General features: G+C 34.2%; 1 protein-coding gene across 2 annotated transcripts in view; it reads right to left on the bottom strand.

Annotated features, from left to right (window-relative positions):
- MKLN1 (muskelin 1) overlaps positions 1-27,641 on the bottom strand; it is a 162,728-nt gene that overhangs the window by 54,654 nt on the left and 80,433 nt on the right. For both annotated transcript variants that reach the window (XM_081283892.1, XM_081283893.1), the window contains 2 exons: positions 15,928-16,040; positions 3,775-3,987 (listed from right to left, as the gene is read on the bottom strand). In XM_081283892.1, coding sequence (XP_081140018.1) covers positions 3,775-3,987; positions 15,928-16,040 — 326 coding nt within the window. The remainder of the gene's footprint in view (positions 1-3,774; positions 3,988-15,927; positions 16,041-27,641) is intronic.

Genomic DNA, 27,641 nt, shown 5'->3' with positions numbered 1-27,641 from the left:
AAAATGTTGCTATTCAATAGACATTTTGGTTTAATAAAAAATCTTTGGCTTACACTGTCTTTTCTTGAATATTTTCTTGATGTTGTTTTATTGTCTTTTGACATTTGCTATGTTGTAGTATAGGTATTGTCTCTCCAAAAGGCCCATGATTTAAAGGTTTAGTCTTCAGGGTGGTGCTACTGGGAGGTGTTATGAACCTTCAGGAGATGGTGCTTTATGGAAGGTCCCTGAGTCACTGGGGAGTGTGACCCCCAACAGTGATTCTGGGAGAACAGCCCACCTTTTCTTTTGCTTCCTGGCTCATTATTGTAAGTAGTCTGCTTTGCCACATGTTCCTACCATGAAGTGCCATCCTTGCCAAGAGGCCCAAACAAAGACATCACCTTATCATAGACTAGAACCTACAGAACTGTGAGCCAAAATAAACTTTCTCTTTGTAAGTTAACTCTCCCAGTGAATGCAGATATAGAGAAATCTGTTATCAGTCTTATTTCAGTTCTTTTATAGGTGACTTCATCAGTTTGTCTAGTGGCTAACATACAATCTCTTTGTCTTTTAAATCTAATGTTACTACTCTATGTCTTAAGAGTTAAATGTCTGGGTCACTTTTCCCTAAATATAGTGTGCACATCTGATATATAGAGAAAGTCATTCTTAACTACATTTTTTTTGAATGTTATTCCAGTCCATTGTTTGATTTCTCTCCTTCCTTCCTTCCTTCCTTCCTTCCTTCCTTCCTTCCTTCCTTCCTTCCTTCCTTCCTCCCTCCCTCCCTCCCTCTCCCCCCTCTTCTCTTTCTTTCTTTCTTTCTTTATTAGGGATTGAACCCAGGGTACTTCACCACTGAGCTATATCCCAAGTCCTTATTATCTTTTATTTTGAGACAGGGTCTTGCTAAGTTACTGAGAGCCTCACTAAATTGCTGAGGCTGGCCTTGAACTCATGATCCTTCTGCCTCAGCATCCCAAGATGCTGGGGTTATAGGCGTGTGCAATTGCACCTGGTTGGTATTCTTCTTTAAGAGGGCTCCAATTATGTATATGCTGGCTTTCCTCTGTCTAATCTCTGTAATTTTCTGGCTAATCTTTTTTATCTCTTTATTTTTCTTTTCTTTTATACTACTTTTATTATTTATGATACTTACCTATTCTTCTTTATGCTCCTGTAGATTAGTCTTCATTTCCAAAAGGGATATGGTTTTCTTCAATTTCTTTCCTGAGTTTTACCAAGTCTGGTTTTACCTGCTTCTATTATTTAGCTATCTGGTCTGCATTTATAAATTCATGCTTTGTTGTTTTCTTTAGAGTTTCAAGCTTCATTAAGTCATTTAATTCATGTTAGGATACTGGGATATAATTTTCACTTGCTTTAGTGTGAAGGAAAGTCTTGCTGTTATTTTTCTTTACACTAGTCTTCTTTGAAATAGCTCTCTAAGGATTTGGTATTTATTGCTGTTCACAGTTTTTCATATTTAAGTGTGCTGATTTTCCCTGAACCAGAAACCTTTTAGAGGATTCCAAGTGGATTCCAATGGAAGGGGCATGATCTTTATCAACAATTTCTTCCTCTGTTGCTACTGAATTGAATGATTTCTTTAAAATGTGATGATTTCTTTAAAATGTCATGTATTCTCTAACTCTATGAGCTTCATCTGATTTCTTTAAAATGTCATGTATTCTCTAACTCTATGGGCTCTATCTCAAGCTTTGAGTTCCTCCAGTTCCTTCTTGCTATTTATCGCAAAAGGAGCCACTGTGCCCCACTGTCACTGTGTTTCCTGCACATTTAGACATTTACCACCTCGGGACCTTTCTGGTATTCTCCACATGTTAATTCACTGACCACCGTGCTGCTCAGCTCCTAAAACTTCCCACCACGAGGTACCATTGCTAACCTCCCTCAGCATTCCCAGTTCTCTTCATTGATTGTTGTGGGCTTCAACACAAGTTCTAAGTATTTTAGTTGTTTTTGGGTAAACTTATAAGGAATTAGGAATTGGGATTACCTTGTCTCCTAGTTTTGCTAAATATGTGTCGTGTGTGTGTTTAAAAAACAAAAACAAAAACAAAAAAAAAACCCTCTCTGTTTGAGTCTCACTGTTTCTGAAAACCACACAAAGCAACAATGTGGAAAACTTGAGAACTAAACTGTCATTACATTCTTCAGAAATAAAAAAAGTCTTTGAACTTGAAAATGGAGACTTATACAATTATGTTACTTGTTCAGCACCACACAGCTAGCTGTTAGCTGAAGTAGGACTAAAATCCTGGTTTCTTCACCCCAATATGCTGCAGTACCATCTGATTCAGGTGAAGACCAAGCATTATTTAATAGAACCCAGCTTCTAAGGAACATCCTACTTTATCAAATTCAAGAGACAAAGGCCAGCCCCACAGAACTCTACATGTACTATATATAGTCAGACTATCCCTATACTATTCTTTTTTTAATCCATAAAAATAAAAGACATCACCATCTTCAGTAAAAGAATATGCAGGAACTTGGGATCAAAAGAATAAACTGTTCCCGAACATTGTTATGCGCTGATGCTGTTTTAGAAGACCAAAACCAGACCGCTTTCTTGGAGTTCTTATTTTCTACACGAACACCACTGAGGATGTCAGCAAAGTGTGCACAGCTTTGAGGAACTCAGTTACATATAGCCAGCAAAAGTTCCACATTCATTCTGGGGAGTACTTTCAAGACTAATGTTTATGATTTACCACCTAATTCACTTCATACGCAATAATACATACCTCTCTCTTTGCCATTCTCCTATAAAAACTACATATTAGTATTAATATAGTATAGTAATAAGATAGCTTTAAAGTAAAGAATTAACAAAAATCTGAAAAGATTAAAAAAAAAAAGACCTGGGTTTTGACTCCTATATAAGATTTTAGACTTATGTTTGATTTTGTCATAAGTCTAGCACCACCTCTCATTTCCCAAGTACTAGATAATGCTACCATCAATAGTGTGACAGATCTTGAGTCTTTTTTCCCCAACATTCCAAAAAAACATTGCCAATGGGCTGAACCAAATAAAACTGCCTATAAAAATTCAAAGTGGTTACTGTTTTACTTGACTCCTAAAATGATATGGAATAAGTATTCAAAGATACCATAAGAATAACACTGATGGGGATGATGATGATGGCTATAAGCACATTAGTATCAAAATGGCTTCCAGTATTACTGCATGCAGTCTCCCTGTCTTAACACCATTACATGACTTCTATTGGTACTGAGTTTAACCTTAAACTAGCATATGTCAAATTCCTACCTAGGTTCCTAAGTTTCTGGCTATAAACAAAACTGAGCATATTTTACTTCATTTGGAAGAAAAGCTCAAGATTTCAAATTCCTGAACTCATTATAAATTGATTTTAAATTTCTGCCAGGTAAGATAAAAAAGATTAAAAAGGCAAGTTATTATGTTATAATTTGTGGATATTTACTATAAAACTAAACTTGTTTTTTCCTAATATTTTTCTATTTACTCTCCATACTAAAGTTCTTACGATTAGCAATAATGTTCTGAGATCTTTGAGCCTACACCAAATTCAGGATGTAGTATAAATTTGGTGTAGGCTCAATTAAAATAAAGAATAACATTATACATACTGAAACAATAATTATTTTTATAATCTGTCATAGGTGTTTATAGTGTTTACTATTAGACCATTCTGCACAACATCAAAAAAAGTAGTCTAAACGCTAAGAATTACTCATCACTAATTAATTCCACTACATATTTAACTGTACATCAAACCTGATGATCAAACACCAGTTTTGGCCCTCCATCAGCAGCAGTATCTTCGCTTAATAACATCCACGTGTTTGTGTCAATGTCGTAACGATAGAAGTCACTTTTCAGAGATTTGCTGTTCCTCACAGAGGAATCCAAATAACGTCCCAATGTGTAGATTTGCCTCCGCTGAATGTCAATGCACATTTTATGACATGATCTGGCGCTAGGACCATTCTGTAGAGGGGAAAAGAAGGGCGAGGGGGGAGGGTGATTCAAAGAATAACAAAAAATAAAATTAAATGCCCCTTTTGTTACTTTTCATTAGAAGTTTTTCTTAGAAACTAATATCAAATCAACTAATATGGGTTCAACATCAAGCATAAATCTCTGAAGAAGAGCAACAGAAGCAGTAGGAGACACAAATCTTATCCTGGAAAGGCTTAAAATATACTAGGAAAGATAAACCAAACTATTCTGTAAACTATGACACTCATTTGCAAATTGCATATGGCTTCAATCAGGTATTAATTGCATTTTAGTCATTTGTGATGTAGTTCAATTCCATACTACATATCACTTTTGTCCTTAAGAACATTTCTATATTTCTCACCAGAATATAGGACAAAACAAATATGGTCTGGGGCTGTAGCTCAGGGTTAAGGGTGCTTCCCTGGCATGCATAAAGCCTTGGATTCAATCCCCAATACTAGAGGGTAGGCAGTGGGAAAACAGTATTATCAGAACAATAATGTAGCAGTATTAACTTGACTAAAGGAAGAAATATTGGAAAGGAAAACAGTTTGACAATTAGTGTTATTAATCCAGATAGTATGTTGATTTGAATCTATACAATTAACTATTTTAAAAACTTACTTTTAAAGATTTTTGTCAAGATTTTAGAAGATAAAGAAGAAATTTTATTTAAGAAAGAACTGACTCCATGTGTCATCCTCAGAGAAAAGGAGGATAATAAAACACTAGGTACTGAAATGCCTCTTTGTGTTCCCCAAGAACCTGGTTAACTCAAGGGCTGAAATGTCCAGGTTTATTTTATCTTGATGGACACTGGTTTTCTCCCATGAATACTAGGAATTAAGGTGAGTTAGCATATCCTCCATGCTTTCTTACATGCAGGTCAAGTTCCTTGGGATGCCTAGTCATTCAAAGCAAGCTAAGCTAGCAATGCCACTGCTTCTGCAGCCTCACTTATAAAACTCCTCTCCTTAACTGGTGTGAAACTGAGGACACTTGTCCAGTCAGCCACCACTGGACAAGGCATCAGGAGAAATAGAATGCTATTTTCTGGCAAAGTAGCATGAAGGACAGAGGTGCTAGTCTAGCCTGTTGCCACTAGGCTTTCTGGAGTAATATCAGAAGGGATAGAGGCATTAGCTGGCAAAGCACTCTTAGGAATGGAGGTGCTATCTGTCTAGCCTGTCATCACCAGGTCTTCCCTGTTAGAGCACTCTCATGCAGTCTCTGGGTACTTTCTTTGAACTCTTGGCTGCCTATCCCACTGGGCTATCACAAACTGGGCTGTGGCCAGTACACTTTATAATTAACCTCAAAAATAAATATGGGATAACATCTAATAAATCTGTCATATTTCTGAGAATGTGAAATTTGAGATTTAAATAGAAAAGTTATCAAATTTTTTCCTTCAGTTCTTAAGTACTTCTAAAATGCTGAGCAAATTACACCCTAAGCACAAAGAAAAAAGGTAAAGGAAATTAATAGGATAGAAAACATTAAGAAATGGAGAAAATTAACAGCTGATTATTTGAAAGACTGACAGCATTCTATAGCCCTAACAAGACTAATTTTTTATAAAGGGAGAGAGAAATACAAATTGCCACTATCAGAACTGAAAGTACTACAGACTCTCTAAAAATTAAAAACAAAATAAAGGTCTATTAAGAAAAACTGGTAAAATTTGACAATGTAGATAAAATGGACATATTCCTTAAAAATATATAACAGTAAAATGAACTGAGATGAAAATGAAAAACATGAAATCCTTATATCTATTGAAAAATTGAATTTACAATTTAAAATCTTCCCATAAAGAGACTTCCAAGCCCAGATTTCTATCCTGGTATATTTTATCAAATACCTATGGAAGAAATTTCATCACTTTTAGACAAAATTATTTGGAATATACTGGAAGAAGAAAAACTCCATTTTAAAATCTATATTCTAGGACTAGGATTGTAACTCAGTGGTAGAATGCCTAGCGTATGTGAGGCACTGGGTTCAACCCTCAGCACCACATAAAAATAAATAAAATAAAGGTATTGTGTCCATAAACAACTAAAAAAATTAAAATAAAATCTATATTCTACTCCATTCCTAATTTAACATAACACTAAAATCAAAAGATATTACATATTACAAAGAAGAGGTGAGAGATAGCAGGAATAAGAGGAAAGGGGAAAGGAAGTCAAGAAATAATTTATGGGCAAGTATCCCTAAACAAAGACACAAAGTTAATCTTTTACAAAATATTTACAAATAGAATACAACAATAAATAAAAAGAATATTTCAAAACAAAAGGAACACAGTTGATTTTATATATAAAAATCCATCACAGTAATTTGTCATATTAACTGGATGAAGGGTAAAAATATGATTATATTAATACCAATTTAGAAAACAATTTGATAAAATTTAACACATATTCATAATACTCACATGCAATATAAATTCATGAAACTCACAACAAAACAGGAATAGAAATGAACTGCACCACATAAAAATGAAAACAAAATAAAGGTATTGTGTCCATCTACAACTAAAAAAAAAAATTAAAAAAAAAAAGAATATGAGAAAACCTGAACTCTAACCTGTCGTTTAATGGTGACATGCTGAATATTATCCTGCTAAGACTGAACAATACAAGGATGTCTTTCTCATCACTTCTGTTTAACAATGTGATGGAAGTCCAAGTCAGTAAAAGGAGGAGAAGAAATAAAATCAATCAATCAACAAATATATGAAAAAATGTCCAACATATCTAGCAGTTAGAGAAATGCAAATCAAAACTACTCTAAGATTTCATCTCACTCCAGTCAGAATGACAATCATCAAGAATGCAAGCAACAATAAATGTTGGCAAGGATGAAGGGAAAAAGGTCCACTCATACATTGCTGGGGGACTGCAAATTGGTGCAACCACTCTGGAAAGCAGTATGGAGATTCCTCAGTCAACCTGGAATGGAACCTCCATTTGACCCAGCTATCTCACTCCTTGTCATATACCCAAAGGACTTAAAATCAGCACATTAAAATGATGCAGCCACATCAATGTTTATAGCAGCTCAATTCACAATAGCTAAACTATGGAACCAACCTAGGTGTCCTTCAATGGATGAATGGATAAAGAAAATGTGCTATATATATATTCAATGGATCATTACTCTGTTTTAAAGAATAAATAGAGGGATGGAGTTGTAGCTCAGCGGTAGAGTGCTCATCTAGCATATGCGAGACCCAGGGTTCCATCCTCAGCACATAAAAATAAAATAAAGATACGGTGTCCAACTACAACTAAAATATTTTTTAAAAAGAATAAATAGAATAAAATTATGGCATTTTGCTAAGCAAAATAAGCCAATTCCAAAAAATCAAAGGCTAAATGTTTTCTCTGATATGCAGATGCTAATTCACAATAAGGTGGGAGGGGCTAGGGAAGAAGAGAGTTACTATGGATTAGATAGAAGGAGTAAAGGGAGGGGAGAGGGTCTGGGGCTAGGAAGGATAGTAGAATGAACCAGACATTATTACCCTATGTATGTATATTTATTACCCTATGCATGACTGATGTGATTCTACAACATGTATAATCAGAAAAATGAGAAATTATACCCCATCTATGTATGATATATCAAACTGCATAACTGCTTTCTATTGTCACATATAACTACTTAACATGAATCAAAAATTAAAAAAAAGAAAAAGAAAAATCAGCTACAATTTTGACATTTGGAAAAAAAAAGAAAGGAACAAAATAAAAGTGTCTCTATTCATATACACTACAACTGTTGTTTAAAATGTCCTAAAAATTAAAAAGATCTATTAGAAATAAGTTAACTTAACAAAATGACATGATTTTCCATACTGCCAACAAGTGAAAGTAAAAAACTTTCAAAATCCCACTTATAACACAATACACACAAGATAAAATACACTGGAATAAATTCAATTAAAATATCCAATAACTCTAATGTGAAAACCCCAAAGTGGAGATTAAACCATATTCATGGATTAGAAGACTTAATATCATTAAGACATTAATTCTTTCCAAATTGTTTTATAGACTCATCACACTCCCTGTCATAATTGCAACAGTTTTAGAAACTGACAAGATAACTCTAAAATTCATACAAAAATGTAAAAGACCTAAAAGAACCAAAATTATTTTGAAAAGAACAAAGAGGTCCCCAGCAGCTTGGAAGGCTGAGGCAGGAGGATCACGAGTTTAAGGCCAGCAACTTAGCAATACCCTGGCTCAGTGTAAATGCCCTAGGGTTCAATCCCCAAGACCCAAAACAAAACAAAACAAAGAGGACTTCACTCTTGGACCCTATGAGTTACTATAAAACTACAGTAATTAAAGGAATGCCATATTGGTGTAAATAGAGACCAAATATAATGAAACAAGATATAGAGAGTGCAAACAGAAACATATAAGAACAATTGATTTTCAACTCAGGTGTGGAACAAAGCAACTTTTTAGAGCAATAGGCTCCGATCAAAAGCCTCACATACCATTGGCAGGTGTATAAAATGGCACAACAACTTTGGGAAGAGATTTAACAGATTAATGAAAGGAGGCTAAAAAGGTAAGAGTTTGATGAATAACAGAATATTTTCATATTTTTAAAATGTTTACCACAAAGTATTAATTATAAAGAGGAGAGATCTGGTAGGCAGCTACTTAATCAAGTGATCAAAGCTAACTAACATCAGATGAACTGAAATAATGTGTCTGTCTCCTGAAGCCAATGTAATCCATGTGTTATGCCTGCTAAAAACGTGTAATGGTTAATTTGAATTCTCAACATGATTGGATTAAGAGATGTCAATGATTAAGAGGCTTCTGGGTGTGTCAGCGAGGGTGTGTCTAGGAATGGCTGGCATGTGGGATAGCCAACTGAAGTGGAGACCCTCCTTAAGCATGGGCAGCACTCTCCAATAGGATAGTGGCTTAGATGGAATAAAAGCTGGAAAAACAAGGATACAGCAGCAGATGCAAGCTCAATTCTTCTTGAACAGGTTCTTGATTGCTGCTTTGATTGAGGATATTAGACTCTTGCTTCTTCACTTTTCCAAAGGACTCTTCCAGTGGTGATTCTCCAGGGAGTTTCCATAAGCCTTCAGTCTTGGACTAGGGTAGCACTGTTAATCCCTCTTGTTCTAGGGCTTCAGTGTCTTGGACTGTGGCAGGTTTTGGTTCCTCTCTAGCCTGAAGACAATCACTATGGACTATCCAGCTTCTGATCGCTTAAGCCAACCTAATAAATCCCATTTTTATTTTTTGTTTATTTTTTTTATTGTTGGTCGTTCAAAACATTACATAGTTCTTAATATATCATATTTCACAGTTTGATTCAAGTGGGTTATGAACTCCCATTTTTACCCCGTATACAGATTGCAGAGTCACATCAGTTACACTTCCATTGATTTACATATTGCCATTCTAGTGTCTGATGTATTCTGCTGTCTATCCTATTCTCTACAATCCCCCCTCCCCTCCCCTCCCCTCCCCTCTTCTCTCTCTACCCCCTCTACTGTAAATCATTTCTTCCACTTGTATTATTCTTCTCTTACCCCTCATTTCCTCTTATATGTAATTTTGTATAACCCTGAGCATCACCTTCCATTTCCATGCAATTTCCCTTCTCTCCCCCTTTCCCTCCCACCTCTCATCCCTGTTTAATGTTGATCTTCTTCTCAAGCTCTTCGTCCCTACCCTGTCCTTGGTTACTCCCCTTATATCAAAGAAGTCATCTGGCATTTGTTTTTTAAGGATTGGCTAGCTTCACTTAGCATAATCTGCTCTAATGTCATCCATTTCCCTCCAAATTCTATGATTTTGTCATTTTTTAATGCAGAGTAATACTCCATTGTGTATAATACTTCCTGTTGATTCTGTTCCTCTGGAATACTCTAATATAAAATGCATAATCTAAATCCAATCCTAAGGAAATATCAGGCAAAGCCAGTTGAGGGATATTCTACAAGATGACTCCCTGTACTCTTCAAAAATGTTAGTCAAAAAGAATAGGAGACTAAAGAATCAAGAAAACAAAATGCAATGCATGATAATGGACTAAATCCTGGGTCAGAGGCTGTGGGGACGATGACAATGGGATGCTTCTAAAGGACAACTCTGGGTCATTTTGGGATAACTGTCTGTATCTGAATAGGGACTGAATTAGATTAAAGCTACAGTTCTCAGTACAGTCTGGGTTCTTCAAAGCACTTCAGGGAGTCCATAAGGTCAAAGTTGTTTTCATAATAATACAAGGATACATTTTTTTTAATGTTCATTCTCTATGAATGTTCTGAAAATTTCCAGAGGCTACATGATTTTCTGATATAGCAGCCTGAATGCAGAAACAGATGTATAAATTAGCTGTCTTCTATTAAGCCAAACATTCAAGAGGTCTAGAAAACGAAAAAACAATGCTATTTGATGTATGATGTTTTCTCAAGGAAAAGCACCTATGTAAATGTTTGCATTGCAAGCTGATAAAGGTGTTTTTTCCATAGAACTCTATATTTACTTGAGAGAACAACTAAAGTATGGTTATTTAAGCTGGGGTTGTGGCTCAGTAGTAGAGCGCTTGCTTAGCACACATGTAGCACTGGACTCAATACCCAGCACCACATTAAAAAAAAAAAAAAGAAAAGAAAAAAGGTAAACAAAATAAAGGTCTAAAAATATTTTTTAAAAAAGCCTGGTTATTCAGAGTTTGTGGTTATGTCAGACAGTATCTCAAAAGTGAATGAGAAAATCTGTTGCCAATGACGTCATATTTATTTTAAGCATGCCTCAGAATTTTAGAAAATTGCTACTGTGATCAACACTATCCCAATACCTACAACTGACAGTGATATTAACAAATGTGATTTTTTTGAATATTACATAAAAAGGTCAATATCTGGAAGGTCAATATCTGTAACTCAGGGAACCAGTATTTTTCAGATGACCAACACATTAGTTTAAAAAAACAATATGATATGTCAAATGCATTCTGTCATGTATAACTAAAAAGAACAAATTAAAAAAAAAGTTTAAAAACCATGCATGGATTAAAAAAAACATTCAAAGAGCAAAACAAACCAATGGATTTTAATGTAACAGAATACAAAAAAGTAAGCTGGTATGGTTTCAGAGTCTACACTACAACTACCTGTAAAAAACAATGACCTGTCAACTTAGGATATGGGATCAAAGAACATATGCAATTGTCTGAAAAAAGATATTAAAATATCACTCTCCTTCCAAAAACTGCTATCTGAGGTCCAACTTTCCTAAGTATTTCATGCAAAACAACATGTCACAAGAGAGTAAATGAAAAAGCAGATATATGAGAATCTATCTTTCATTAACCAAGACATTTATGAAAATTCAAAACAATGTTACTCTTCTTGCTAAAATTTTTGGAAAATTGTTATTTTTAATAAAAATGTTATTTATTTTAGTGTGTAATAGGTTTATTACTGCTATTTTAAAATAATCGACATAGAAATTTTAAAGATCTATTTTAATTTCTAGTATAGTAAATTTCAATAGATATAACCCAAATAAATTTCAAATTTCAATGAGTTTTGTATAAAGGAATCCTGGGGTCATAAAGTTTGAGAATCATTAGTATAAGTATCATCCAATAAGAGGAAGGCCCTGTCTAATTTCAGAAATGAAGTCAGAATTACGTAAGAAAGCAAAACTTTACTTTCAGAAAAATGTAAGTAAGGGACATTTTCCTACCCTGCTTTTATGAAAAGGTATAATCCAGTCTTTTCTAAGATGTCTCCAGCTTTAAATTTCATTTTCATTAATAATCATGGCTGATAGTCATATTACAAAATATTGAACTTTTATAGTTAGTCTACAAGAATATTAAAGGAACATGACCATTCCATCTTTGTTGAACACAGCATTGCTCATCATGCCTCAAATTTTTGTAATATAATGAAAAACGAACAAAGGTTCAACTTTTCTTTTTACTTTCCAAGACTTGGTCCCCAAAACTATGAACACATGACCAGTGAAACTCCACATCATGTATAACCACAAGAATGAAAAGTTATATTCCATGTATGATGTCAAAATATAGTCTACTGTCATGAATAACTAAAAAGAATAAATAAAAAAATTTAAAGAATATTAATGGAATTGGATTGGGGTTCATAAAAATATCTTTTTAATTAACTACTTTGAACAATAATACACTTGTTTCAAACTTATAAAAACTTACTTGCACATATAAACATTTAAAATAATTTTTTCTCCTTAAGAGCTGAGTCATTCTATTATCTTTAAATCTCTGAAATCTTTTATTAGATATACATTTAAGTAAATTAAGTTAATTTTGCTTTTTAATTATTTTTAAAAATACATCCTCTGGGGTATCATCAAACAATAATTTGTGCCTCGAGCCAGCCATGGGCTGTATGTGAGCTATGAGCATTTGAGCACTTGAGGGGACTGGAATGACATTGCTGATCTGACTGGACTGCGTTTCCTTTTTGCTCGCTCTGCCTTTCATCCCACACAGCACCTGAGATGGGTGTGGCTTTCCAAGATGTCAGTCAATCTGCTGACCACAAGACATCACCAAGCAACCCCCTGAAACCTAATCCCTTGCCTTATTGGGGTTGAACTTTCTCGAATGAATGTCTTTCTCCTCAATAAATAGGATGGATGGTTTCAGGCGTGTTCTCTCTCTCTTTCCAACGGACCCTTAAGGTCAAGAGCTGTTCCTGATTCCTGTAAGCAAAAGGTATTTCTGTGTGTTGCATGCTTCTTTTGCCATTTTCTCAGTCATTGATGTAGCCAGCTCTTGTGAACCCAGCTCAAGTCTAGCTAGCGATAAATTTGTACTCATTGGTACCAAATAAATAAATAAATAAATAAATAAATAAATAAATAAATAAATAAAATGAGATATGTGAAATATTTACTGCTCAGTTTTAAAAACAATGAGCAGTAGTCAGAGCCATGTATTACCTTTCAATTCACAGGTAGACCAACAAAAGACTTTTAGGTGTCCATATAAAGAAAGTAATAATAAACTATAATAAATATGAGCTCTATCTAGTACTAAGTCACCATGTTACTTATCTCTCTTACCTTCAAAATAACAAAAACAAAGTGTTTCCATCAAAATAACCTCTACAGTTTTTCAGCATTACTTTTAATTACTGAGTTCTAAATATTACTTACACCTGTGTAAACAGTATAAAAAGTAATAGAATGAACAATTATCTACACATTTCCCAGCCTTAGAAGCAGAATATATGATACCTCTAAAATCAACTATAAACACCCCCAAGAAGCCACTCTCCTGAATTTTGCATTTATCCCCTTGCTTTGCCCTAGCACTAACTTTTAATTTAATTCACCTCATCTGTTTATTCCCTGAGAGTAAACATACATGTCACACTATAATTACCAGACAGAAAACCACCAAACAACTAAATATATGAAACTATTTTCTACACTTTTGAAGAACTTTTTGTCATATTATTACATGAATCCTTCTTTATCCAGAGAGGAGAAATTCTAAGACCACCAATGATTGCTTAAAACTACAGACAGTATATAATCCTATATATGCTTAGTTACATTTTAAAGGATATGATGCAAACAGGATTATAAACGGATAGCAACCCATTCAAGAACTAAAAAAAGTTTAAGTGGCCACCACAGCAAGCTGAGGAAGTGAAGTCTGAACTGAGTTTAAAGAATAAGTAAGTATTTACTAGTAAATGCTTAGGGGGAAGACCCTCTGTTAATCTGAAACAGGGAAAACAACATTGCCAAATAAAACAGGTCAGAAAATTGAATAATTCCAGGAAGGCTAGAACATAAAGTCAGGAGATGAAGCTGGAAAAGTAGATGAAGACTAAATCCTGATGAGAAATTTGGAGTTTTTACTCTAAGCAAAATGAACAGAGGTAGATAAATAGTTTTATTATTGTTGTTATTTTGTGTCTATGTCTTTAACAGTGTTTCCCACCACATGCTGACTCTAGATCTTTTTGCTAAGGAGACAAGAATAAATTTGATGGATTGTTTACATCTACTTTACCCCTCTTGCAGCTTTGCCCTTGCCATGGTTCCAGCTATCCCAGAGCAAGGTAAGCAACTGTGCAGAACACAACCAAGTAGTCCCAATGGAAGGCATCCTCATCTAGCCAATAGATAGCTGAATCACTGACAAATAAGTGTGCCCAGCCTAAACCAAAAGAATGGCCTAGCCAACCTGCAGACTCATAAGCAAATAAATGCTTATTACTGAGGTTTTGTGAGTGCATATAATGTAACAGATAAAATATAATTGGTAACTGAAACAGGGACTGAAAGTAATCACAGGGCTTAAGCAGAGGCATCAGTGGATCAGTGGCCAAACGTGTTTTTTAAGACTGTGCTCAGGAATGGAGAACAGATCTGGAGATCATCAATAGTGAACAAAAAAGTTTAAGAAATTATAAAGATGGAATCAGCGCCAAAAGGAAAAGACATCTGAAATAAAGTATAGGATATTAATGTAACTTTGGCACAAATTATATACCCTTAATGGAGAAGGAGGACTTGAAGATGATCCTAGGCTTACTGCAAGAATAATTAGAGATGTAACCAACCTAGATTTAAAATCGTTGAAAAGAAGTGTTAAGTGTGTGCTTGTGTTTTAAAAATTAGATGTCTTTTCTTTTTGTTGAGGACAGAAATAATCATTTCAGAATATGGTACCTCTATACTGACAAGGAAAGGCCATTTTTACATACTTTTGTCAAGGTTACAAAACAGAAATCAGAATTTCAAGGTCTTTTTGAGAAAATAAAAATAACCCAAATGACTAATTGCTGAAACATGCTAAGTAAGCAAGAACCCAGTTTCCTAGGATTGAAGACACAGCATCAGATCTTTTGAAATGGTCTTTCCAAAATGAAAATCAGAGGGTCTGAATTAAATCTTTTTTCCCCCTCTTCACATTCAGCTTCTGTTATTTTATAGTTTATTTTTCAATTCATAATTTCAAACAGCCCAGATGGAGGATACAGCAATAAGTTCTATAAAATTTTTGAGAAAAATATTTGTTTTATTCCAAAGTATAATATAGTCATATAATTGTTTAATTCAAAGCCATAAAAGCAAATCATTTTATTCAGTATGGAAATGCCATGTATGTCTACATATCTACATATGGATAGATATAAAAATGCACATATATATGCAATTTAAAGTTTAAAATATATACATAATTTATGAAAACTGATACACAACTAGAAGTAGCTTAATGTTGGTGGCACATTCTAAGAAATGCATTGTCATGTCACGTAAAACTAATTAGAATAATACAAAAAAACCCCAAATACATTGTCATGCTATCTCATCATTGTACGAACATCATAGAATGCATTTATACAAACCAGCACAGGTATAATGTCACTAGGCAATATAATACTATTGGACCAGCACTACATATGTGGCCTGCCATTGATTGTAAGGTCATTATGCAGTGCATGACTATACAGTAAAACAGTGAGAGGCCAAAACAGTGAGAGAGAGAGAGGCTAGAACACCAAAAGTACATTTGCCAAAGGAAATTAAAATGAGACAAATGCTAAATTACAAGAGTAGAGGTGACAAGGACAAAAGGATGGTCATGCAATTACACTTCTGGGCTAAGGAGTGTAAAAATTCAATGACATAAAAATATCCATTTTCTTTCATCTTTACAAAACAGTCTTGCTTATGTGCCAGTAGTTAATAAACCAGGTATGGAAGCTAAAATGTAGGAATACTTAAACCAAGCTTGTATATGACAAACTCTTTTACAACTTCTGCTGATAAATATTAGAGAAGAAAACAATCTTGCAAAAAAGTGTATAACCATGCTTCTAATGCAATATGGGTGTAAAAAAGTCTGAAAACTTACCTCTTTCTCAGTGTCTCTAGAGATACATGTCCACTGGTTCTCCTTCACACTGTATGCCCAGAAGTCAGCAAGATCTTGTGTTCCATCCCAGCCACCAAACAAATAAACGGTCTCTATAAAAATCAGAAAAATATGTATTAAAAAAAAAAAAACAAGGGCTGGGGTTGCAGCTCAGTATTGGAGTGCTTGCCTCACACTCAAGGGTCAGATACTGGGTTCAATCCTCAGTACCATATTAAAATAACCAAATTAATAAAGGTATTGTGTCCATCAAATTAAAACAAAACAAAACCCCAAGAACTTGAGGAGAAAGTATAGATACCAGATCTAAGTCAGTTGTTTCAGATATTATGTAAGAAAGTGTATCTAACTAAATTTTTATGAAATTTTAAAAAACTGATAACTTTCAAAATGCATAGATTAGCATTTCCTAAACATGAGTATATGGAAAAGCTGCAGCAGATCACTATTGCAAGAGATTTATTTTAAAAAGAGATCACTAGGACATGTTCCCCAAGTTTCTGATTCCATACTTCTTTAATAGGTTAAAAAAGAAGAGTCTGGGGACTGGGGTTGTGGCTCGGAGGTACAGCGCTAGCCTAGCATGCATGAGGCACTGGGTTTGATCCTCAGCGCTACCTAAAAATAAAATAAAGATATTGTGTCCACCTATAACTAAAAAATAAATATTAAAAAAAAGAAGAAAAAGTCTATTTTTATTGTACCCAGAGGAACCTAATGTGCAGTCCAGTTTAGGAGTTTCTGAGTTAGGTAATGAAAAACTCACATTTATCAGTTTCTTAACAACGAAACCACTTTTTTATTTACTAAAGACCTATGACATTTTTTTCTTAGATTATAAAAATAAGAAATCTTGGAAGTATATGCATTATCAAAGTATAACATAAGGTCTGGGGTTGTGGCTCAGTGTTAGAGTGCTTGCCTAGCACATGTAAGGCCCTGGGTTCAATCCTCAGCATCACATAAAAATGAATAAGTAAAATAAAGGTATTGTGTCCAACTACAACTAAAAAAAAAAAAAAAATTACAACATAAGAACATCTAGCTATTTCTGAAAAAAGCAACTTTTAAAAAGGCTTTTAAATTTCTCTTAAAAAAACTGGCTGTAAGTTGAAGTTATTTATTTTAGGAATAAACTGATTTATAGCTTATAGCTTTCATGGAAATCGGTGAAATTTTTTTCAAATATACTGTGGAAGGTTTAATGCCTCATACATTAACATTTCAAGGTATCATTCTGGATATCTTGAAAATTAGGTTTCTTCTGTCTAAAATGTCTATTACATTTATGGACTTTATCACTGTAAAAAAATGGTGTCTTATTTGATGAACAGTGACTCTTTATACATTAGGCTACATCACAGATCCTTCCTTATACAATGACACTGCATTTTCATTTTCCAAATATTTCCCCCTTTTTAAATATCATACTTATGTGTACTGGTTACACAAGTCCACCATTTTTTTTTTTTAAGTTAAGTAAAACACCACAGGAAAACTGTAAAGCTGCCCTAGGCCTGTCATCTAAATGATGTCCCACCATGAAGGATTATATTTCAAAGTGCATGTGGAAATTAGGTTACACTATGAAATCTCTTGCCATTCACAGAGCTGAGCTGTCATATTTTAATATAATTTCAAATTCTAAGTAAATTTTCTAAGTGAAACATCCATTTTATCCCCAAGTAACTTGGAGATACAAAAACAATGCTTCTCTACTCTCTAAATAAGAATAGCCTTTTGGAGCAGGACTAAGTTCTAGTGCTAACTGGGTGATCAAGTACAGGTTATGTAACTTTCACACATCTTATTTTTTCATTTAAAAAATTCTGAGCATTGTGAAGTTCTTCAGCTCTAAGTTACATGAAAATATTCTAAAGGCTGTCAAGCATGAAGAAAATTTCCACCTTTATTACATGCACAAAACACCATCCTTGAAACTCTAGACAGAACAATTAAATAGGAGAAAGAAAGGGATACAAATAGGAAAAGAAGAATTCAAACTATTACTGTTTGCAGATGACATGATTCTATATTTAGAAGAGCCAAAAAAAATCCCACCAGAAAACTTCTACAACTTATAAATGAATTCAGCAAAGTAGCAGGTTATAACACAAACACCCATAAATCAAATGTGTTCCCATACATCATTGATGAATCTACTACCCCATTCACAATAGCTTAAAAAAAAAAAGACCTCTACAATGAAAATTATAGAACACTAAAAAAAAAAAAAAAAAATTGAAGGAGACCTTAGAAGATGGAAAACCTCCCATGCTCCTAAATAGGCAGAATATTGTCAAAATTGCCATACTACTAAAAGCATTATACAAACTTAATGAAATTCCTATTAATATCCCAATGATATTCTTCATAGAAATAGAAAAAGCAATCATGAAATTCATTTGGAAAAATAAAAAACCCAGAATAGCTAAAGCAATCCTTAGCAAGAAGAGTAAAGCAGAAGGCATCACAATACCAGACCTTAAACTATATTTCAGAGCCACAGTAATCAAAATGGCATGATATTGGCACCAAAACAGACACATAAACCAATGGTACAATATATAAAACATAGAGACAAATCCACATAAATACAGCTACCTCATATAGACAAAGTTGCCAAAAACATTCACTGGAGAAAAGATAGTCTATTCAATAAATGGTGCTGGGAAAATTGGAAATCCACATATAACAAAATGAAATTAAACCCCTATCTCACCCTGCACAAAACTCAACTCAAAGTGGATCAAAGACTTAGGCACTAGAACAAGAGATCCTGTGCCTAACAGAAGAAAAGTAGGCTCAAATCTTCACCACGTTGGCTTAGGATCTGACTTCCTTAACAAGACTCCTAAAGCACAAGAAGTAAAATCAAGAACCAATAAATGGGATGGATTCAAACTAAAAAGCTTCTTCACAGCAAAGAAAACAACAACATGAAGAGAGAGCCTACAGAATGGGAGAAAAATCTTTACCATGTGTACCTCAGATAGACCACTGATCTCCAGAATATATAAAGAACTCAAAAACCTTAACACCAAAAATCAAATAACCCTGTCAATAAGTGGGCTAAGGAACTGAACAGACACTTTACAGAAGAAAAAATATAATTGATCGATCAATAAATATATGAAAAAAATGTTCAACATCTCCAGCAGTCCAGAGAAATGCAAATCAAAACTACTCTAAGATTTCATCTCACTCCAGTCAGAATGGCAATCATCAAGAATACAAGCAACAGGGGCTAGGATTGTGGCTCAGCGGTGGTTGAGCGCTCACCTAGCACGTGCGGGGCCCTGGGTTCGATCCTCAGCACCATATAAAAATAAATGAATGGAATAAAGGTATTGTGTCCAACAACTAAAAAAATAAACATTAAAAAAACATTAAAAAAAAAAGAATACAAGCAACAATAAATGTTGGCAAGGATGTGGGAATAAAGGTCCACTCATACATTGCTGGTAAGACTGCAAATTGGTGTAACCACTTTGGAAAGCCGTATGGAGATTCTTCAGAAAACTCAGAATCACCATTTTATTCAGCTATCCCTCCCCTTGGCATATACCCAAAGGACTTAAAATCAGCATACTACAGTGATGCATCCTCATCAATGTTTATAAGCAACTCAATTCATAATAGCTAAAGTGTGGAAGGAACCTAGGTGCCCTTCAACAGATGAATGGATAAAAAAATGTTATAGCTATACATACACACACACACACACACACAGGAATATCACTCAGCTTTAAAGAAGAATGAAATTATGGCATTTGTTGGTAAATGGATGGAGAAGAATATCATGCTAAGCGAAATAAGCCATCCAAAAAAAAAAAAAAATCAAAAGCTGAATGTTTTCTCTGATACGCAGATGCTAATTCACAATGCACAGGAGGTGGGGCTAGGGAGGAATAATGTTACTTTAGATAAAGGGGAGTGAAGGGAGGAAAAGTGGTATGGAGGTAGGAAGGATAGTAGAATGAATCAGACATTATTACCCAAATGTACATATGTACTGGTGGGATTCTACACCATGTATACCCACAAGAATGAGAAATTATACTCTATTATATATGAAGTATCAAAGTGCATTCTACTGTCTACTAATTAAAGAAATTTTAAAGAAATTTTTAAAATGCACAAAAATTAAAAATACTCTGTGTCATTCCTAAGTATTACAGATGCAATAAAAATAGTATTACTGTAGGACTGGGGCAATGGCTCAGCAGTAGAGCGCTTGCCTTGCATGTGTGAGGCCATGGGTTTGATCCTCTGCACCACATAAAAATAAATAAATAAAACAAAGGTATTATGTCCAACTACAACTAAAAAATAAATATTAAAAAAAATGGTATTACTGTATCTTATCCCATGTCCAATTCAGCACCTAGAACCCTTTGACACTATATACATGTGAAATAATGGCAATTATTTTAAACTAGTCATAAACTGTCATATCTCAGAACTATAAAACAATCCATTGTCATTAGTAATGTTGTTTCCCAAATGGCACACAATGATGTCCAGACACAATTTTACAGGAAAAAAAATTTAAAGAATTTTTCATCTGGCTTAAAAATTATTTGCCAAGGCCTCACAATAAAGGCAATTAACCCTGTTAAATTCCGAAACTCAAGAGAAGGAGGGGGCACATAACTAAAATAGCAAGAGCAATTGACCTTTTGTTTTATGGTGTTTCTGGACACTCTCTGGATAAGGTTACCCTGGTTCATTAACTTTAATAACCCTTCCTCTTAGGCTCTGGGTTCTCAATGTTCTTTCTGAAAAGCAGGTCTCTTTGTACACATAAATTCTCACAGCAAAGAAAACCCACATTTCCACAACAGCCTCATTGATAGCTGAGCAAAATAAAATCTGGCACAGAGCACACATCCCAATGGAATTAAGCCAAGATGTCATTCCTATCCATGGAAGCTTTGTGGTCCCAGTTGAAGTTTTAAAGTAAAATTAAATGAATTGGATGGAAACTGGACCTTTTGACACACCTGAATAAAATATATAACAAAAATTTTCAATTTAATCATCTAATTATTTAAGACATTCAAAAAATAAATTATCTTGAAACAAACAGCAGCAAAAGTATTAATTAATGCATAAAATATATAAAAGACCTTTAAAGATTATGGTAATAATTGCAGAAAACTAGAGAAAGAAGTAGAAAAGAGAAAACAGAAAGCATTTCTTTACAGTGATGCAAAAGATAAACTGGTAGTAAACAGTCCTAAGATTTACTGGAAATTCATTCTATGCACAGAGATTCTGTAACAATTCATGTACATCCAAGGGCAGTACAATCTGTAAGCAATAATGCTTTCTTTGTTTTCTTAATAAAGGGCAGCCTACAGTGGTTCTCAATTTCTCCCAGCCCTTAGGGCAATATTTGTTCAATATCTTTTTAGTACAGATCTGAACTAACAAAGCAGCTTAGGGAATTAAAAAGAAAAAAGACATAGTCCTTATCCTCATGGAGCTTACAATCTAGTTAAGAATACAAAACAGGTTATATAAATGATCTTAGTGCAGGACAGACTAAGTACCATAAGAGACGTAAAAAGTACACTGGAGTTCAAAAGTGAAGAGAGTGTATATGTGTGTGAGGGAACTCCAGTACACTGGAGTTCAAAAGTGGAGAGAGTGTATATGTGTGTGGTTTCAGTGGCATTTATTCTATGCATCAGATGATGGTGGTTTTGTATTCATGTAGGCAGATTAGGGGACAAAAAAGGAGGATTTTTCAAGCAGATAATAAAAAACAAAGAAACATCTCAAACAAACAAAAACCCCCAAGGATACACAAATAGAAAAACAAATCAAGAATGCTTTAAAAAACATGGACTCTAAAATCAGGCAGATATTAGCTATAATATTCCTATCACCAGAGCTATATGGTCACCAGCAGGCTTCTTAAACCACAGCTTACCTAGAGTACCTACACCTCCTAAAGCTATCATGAGAATTAAATTAAGTATTGCAATTATAGTGGTTTTACTGTGTAATAAATAAATGCACTGTCTGTTGTAAAGAGACCACATAGGGAGTAGGTAGACATGAGGTTAAAAGAAAGTGGAGTATAAGATAAAGGATTTGAACTTGATTCCTCAGACAGTGAAGAAGTTACACAAGATCTTAAGCAGAGGTGTGACAAGGTAAGATCTGAATTTGCAGCCTATAAGACTAAAAGGAGAAGCCAAGGACTAAGAAGTATTGAAGATAATGTGGTCAATAATGTAGTCTATGTTTAAAATATCCAGCCATGTACAAATCCTAAGCTACTAAGTCAGTCAATCACCAATCAATCATTACTCATGCCACAAATACTAAAATTCAACCATATTCTTTGGTACAGAATATGTATTAATATTCTATACCAAAGAATGGTATCAGTACCAAATAACCTCTAGAACTATCTGCTACCAGTTGGACCAACCTATACATCTTATATATGCATTTAAAATAAGGTAGATATGTTAAAACATGAAAAAACACTTTTTCTATGAAGTGTTCAACTACAATATCCTTAGTTCTACTCTGATTCTCAGGGTAAATGAGACTGCTAATTGCATAATCCTCCACAAGGTGGCACACTATCTTCATAATTAAATCAGTTTTTCCACTTTGAAACTACATAGAAAGCTTATAGACATAGTCTAGGCCTAAAACACACAATTCATATTCAAAAAGAAGTAGTACCAGGGTTAACAGATTGGTGAAGGCAGTTAGCTTAATTCTTAATGAGACACCATGAAAAAAAAAGTAAAAGGAAAATCAACAAAACAAAGGTTTTAATAAAACACATTTATCTTTAAAACAAAAGAAACCCTATGAGGACACTGATATTAAGAGTTAAAATCTATAAAAGTATAGGTAAAACCTTCTCTTAAAATGAGAATTTTGGGAGAAAGGGAAAGATAATTTTATGTGTTCTTTATTCTTCCCCCTTTAGCCATTTCCCTGAACCATCATGACCCAGCAGATTATCAAGTGGGTGAAACCATGCCTCTTTTATATCTAGAAATGGACCTTTTGTATGAATTCAATGTAAAGTTACTTTCTTTGCTAAAAAGTTGCATTTTATGCGTATGACGATATACTTTGTATGAAAGAAAAAGATATAGCCACAGAAATACATTAGTAATTAATAACTAAAACTCATATTACTCACTTCCTTCAAATGTTTCTTTAAGGAAAACTACATGTGGCATCACATATAACAAAATGAAAACACTTTCACATAAGTGGTGCAGAAACAGTTCAAGGTCCTGATATCTACAGAAGGGCTCTTCCAAGTGGCAAGGAACTCCCTCTCAACTTCTTTGGTAGATGCCAACTATAAGGGCTTTGTCCCAGTCTTAGTACTTTTGGTGATTGAGGAGACAAATTAACAAAAACTTTTAACAAAGAGTTATACAAGAGGTACTTGCCTCACCCAATAGACATTTATATTTCTAACTCAAGACTACCATACTAAATAGACATGGCTTTTCTCTCTTTCCATTCTACTTATTTTATTTACCCAGAGTTAAAACCCAACTCACAGCTAGTAGAATACTGTTAAATGGCAAGGTGTCAGGACAGGGATTACAATCAATAAAGCTGTATATAAATCCAGTAGGACCAAACACTACATTCCTTCTCCTCCACTATGGCATGAATGAGTGGATTCCCTTAGGAAGGAAGACAGCTTTGAAAATTAAACAATAAAATGTATGTTATGAACACTTGTATGACAATATGCAAAAACAAAACCAAAAAACCTATCAACTGGAAAAAAGATAAGTAGGTATCACTAAATATTTAATGTTTAAGATGTTTCAGTAAGGTATGTGAAACACTGCGAAGCAATGTTTTTGAAATATAAGCCACATTTAATAAGATAAAAGAAATACTAGTTTTATTCTGGTGATGTGCTCTTAGTTTCTTGGGTTAAGAGACTCTTTGATAACCTAAGGCCATAGATTTTTGTCGTCCCAGAAAAATGTACAACTGGACAAAATGCTGCATCTAACTTCAACAGATGTAGAATCCTTGCTCTAGAAATCTTCAACATGCATATTTTGAAATGACTGGGCTTCTTTAAATTCTATCACTTAGGGAAAATCATTCTTTACTACTGAACCTACCTGTTTTGTTGTTGTTGTTTGTTTTCTTTTTGTTTTTAGGCCAGGGGGTGATACTGGGGATGAAACCCAGAGCTGTGCACAAGCTAGGAAAGTGTTCTACCACTGAACTACATCCCCAGCTCTATTTTTAATCAACAAAATTCTTAAATAAATTTTAATATTTTTTCTTAAAAATCTTAAAAGCATATTCCTTTCTAAAACACCAATTAGGGCATTATATATAAAAGACAAAACAAAAACATCAAAAGAACATAGTTTCTGTTTTGTGTTTTGGTACTAGGGATTGAACTCAGGGGCACTTCACCACTAAGCTACACCCCAAGCCTTTTTATTTTGAAAAGCCTCAGTAAGGGTCTCAGTAAGTTGATCATCAGGGCCTTCCCTAAGTTCCTGAGACTGGCTTTAAATTTGTGATCTTCTTGCTTCAATCTCCAAGTTGCTGGGATTATAGGTATGAGCCACTATGCCCGGCAGAATGTTAGTATCTTAAAATGTGGGACTCACAGGTAAATCACTTTTAATCTCAACACTGCCTTTCAAATTGTTCTAAACAATATTTTTCAAAAAAATATTTAATTGTTTAAAAATATTCCCATAGGGGGCTGGAGATGTGGCTCAAGTGGTAGCGCGCTCGCCTGGCATGCATGCGGCCCGGGTTTGATCCTCAGCACCACATACAAAAACAAAGATGTTGTGTCCACTGAAAAATAAATAAATAAATATTAAAATTCTCTCTCTCTCTCTCTCTCTCTCTCTCTCTCTCTCTCTCTCTCTTTAAAAAAAAATTCCCATAGTAAAATTTTATCTAATCATACAAAAATGCAAAGTTCTCTACATTTACATAAAATCCTATCAGAATGATTAATCACTATACATTGCAAAGTTAATACACTGCATATGTCTGTTATACAAATAGCATATTTTATACATAAGTAAATTATTTCATCTAACTCTCCTACCAATTTAATTTAGTATTCCCATTTTTAACATAACTCATTCAAGATTAAGGAAAAAATCAGTGGTAGTGGCAGGATTCAATATCAGATATGTGGGTCACACACCCCCATCTTCCCTCAAACTCAGCACCTAACCACTATATTTGATTGCTAAGTTATTAAGACTGATCTGGAAAAGTTCTCTCAAAGATTTCTGATAAATACAATCTCTCTAAAGATGACTGAAATAAATCTGATGGTAGCAATTATGAGAGAACTCTGGTATCTACAGGGTGAAATAAATACAGTATATGAAAGCACCTTAGAAAATAATGCAATTAATAGTCTTACAGTAGAGTTTAATATAAGAGTCTTATAATAGAGTTTAGTCAGAGAAGGTCCCAAGGATATACCAGTTTCTGTTCTTGAGCCCAAATTAAGGTCAGAAAGCACTAAATATTACTCTAAAGAATCATAAATATTTACTTGGAAATCATACTCACACATTGCTATAAAGCTGGATAGCAATGTGTGAGTATAATTTCCAAGTAAGTATTTTTCTTTCCACTTCAAGGGAAATGGGTTTTTGATTCAGTTGAATACATATTTAGAACATGTCTACTTCATGCCAAGCTTGGTGGCCATAAAAATAAATAGGCTAAATTCTTGTCCTTTCTTCCTCAATAAGTCCACTGAGATTAGTGAGCTGAAGAGATAGGATTATATACACAATAACTATGCAAGCAATTCTAAAGCCATGTGGAATTAGTGTAGTAGAAATAATCATATGAACAAAGCATTATGTAAATATAGGGAGGGAATGTTTATTCTTGACTGAACCTGTCTCCCAAACTCTAAACTAATATACCCAACTGCTTATGACGTTAGTTATCTATTTGGATGTATAAATGGCATCTCAGACTTAGCCTGTTTAAAATTAAGTTGCTAAAAAACTCAACACTTATGATCCTCATTTCACCCTTAAAGAATGGCTACACTGTTTTTCTAATTGCTTAGGTCAAAACCTTCGGAACAATCCTTCACTTCTTACACCCTACATTTAATCCATCGGCAAACCTTCTGTTGCTAATAACACCAAAGACTGGGTAAATTTTAACAACAAAAAGCCCACCTCTGAACACCACAGTTGAATTACTTTTCCACTCTCTTAATTCTCACAATGGGAATTATATTTCAACAAACGAACCCTTCAGAGACACACTCAAACCACATCCAAACCATAGCAGATTCTTTGAAAATACAACCAAAACCTGACCATTTCTCAACACTACACTACCACTCTAACAGTAACCAAATTCTTTTATCATTTCTCAGGCAGAGCTTCCTAAAATGGTTCTGTGCTTCTGCCCTTGATTCATTTTGTTTTGTTAAAATGCAAAGGCAGTTTATAGCATTTCTCATAACCCAACATGGCTCCCATCTCACTCTGACTATAGGCTCAAGTCCTAAACAAAGCCTACAAGATACAATACAATCTGTCCTCTCTTCTACTCTGACTTCATTTCCTAATCCTCTCTTTTGTACCTCTGATTTTAGCAACAAATAATCTGGAAAAAAGCTGATGATAACTTACTATATAATAATTTTATTTCAATAATGAATATCATCCATATGGAATAAGGTATTTATTTGAAATTTTATCTAAATACCTAATTGAGTATATTTACAATTAAAAAATAACAGATACTTAAAACTTAAAAATATAATGAATCTTCCCAGAAAACTTATACAATACAAAAACTTTGTATACTATTTCAAGACTGCTGTGGGCCCCCTTTATGGCCATTCACAAAACTTCCGCAGAACAGAAAAATGGATAGCACTGATTAGTTGAAAGAAAAGAATATGAAAGTATTATTTTTAAAAGTGTTTTGGGGTTCTTTTGTTTTCTCTTGATCAGAGCAGATTCCTGGATCACTGACCCTCACAACAAGACACCTGTTTAAATTTAACCAGAACCATAATTTCAGAGTCATTCAAAAGCTCAAAGCCTTCTCTATGACTTATTAAAGTCCCAGGGCATTTTTCCTTCTAGACACCTGAACCTTCAAAAGCTACCTCACTTCTGCCCTCCCTATTCAATATGGACCTCAAGCCTAGCTATCTCACCAATTCCTACAAATAAACAAACAAACAAATAAATAAATAAAAACCAACTCACAAATTAAGCTGGGCATGGTAACATGCACGTGAATTTCCAGCTATTTGGGAGGCTGAGGCAGGAGGATGGCTTGAGCTCAGGAGTTCAAGACCAGCGTGAGCAACACAGTAAGACTCCAGTTTAAACTCAACTCTCCCAAATCAACTTTAATACAGAAAAAAATCCAGGATTTTGAGGAGCAAAGAAAAAGTCATGTCACAAAGCATGGCATTCTGCAATTCTGCTGGCTACACTACTTTGCTCCTTTTCCTTTCTCCTATCCGAACAAACCAATTCTTTTCTAAAATCAGTTCTCCTGACTGTTTTACTTTGTTCCTAAAGAACATTCAAAAGCAAACACAATTCCCTTCCTAAAAAGAACAATGGTTCTTATAGTACATATCAATCATGGAAATGTTTTAATAATTTAAACATTTTAAAGAACATTTAAAGTCA

Source organism: Spermophilus citellus (assembly GCF_964194105.1).
Source record: "Spermophilus citellus genome assembly, chromosome: 3".
Classification (NCBI taxonomy): domain Eukaryota; kingdom Metazoa; phylum Chordata; class Mammalia; order Rodentia; family Sciuridae; genus Spermophilus; species Spermophilus citellus.
This window is presented reverse-complemented; position numbering and strand designations above follow the sequence as displayed.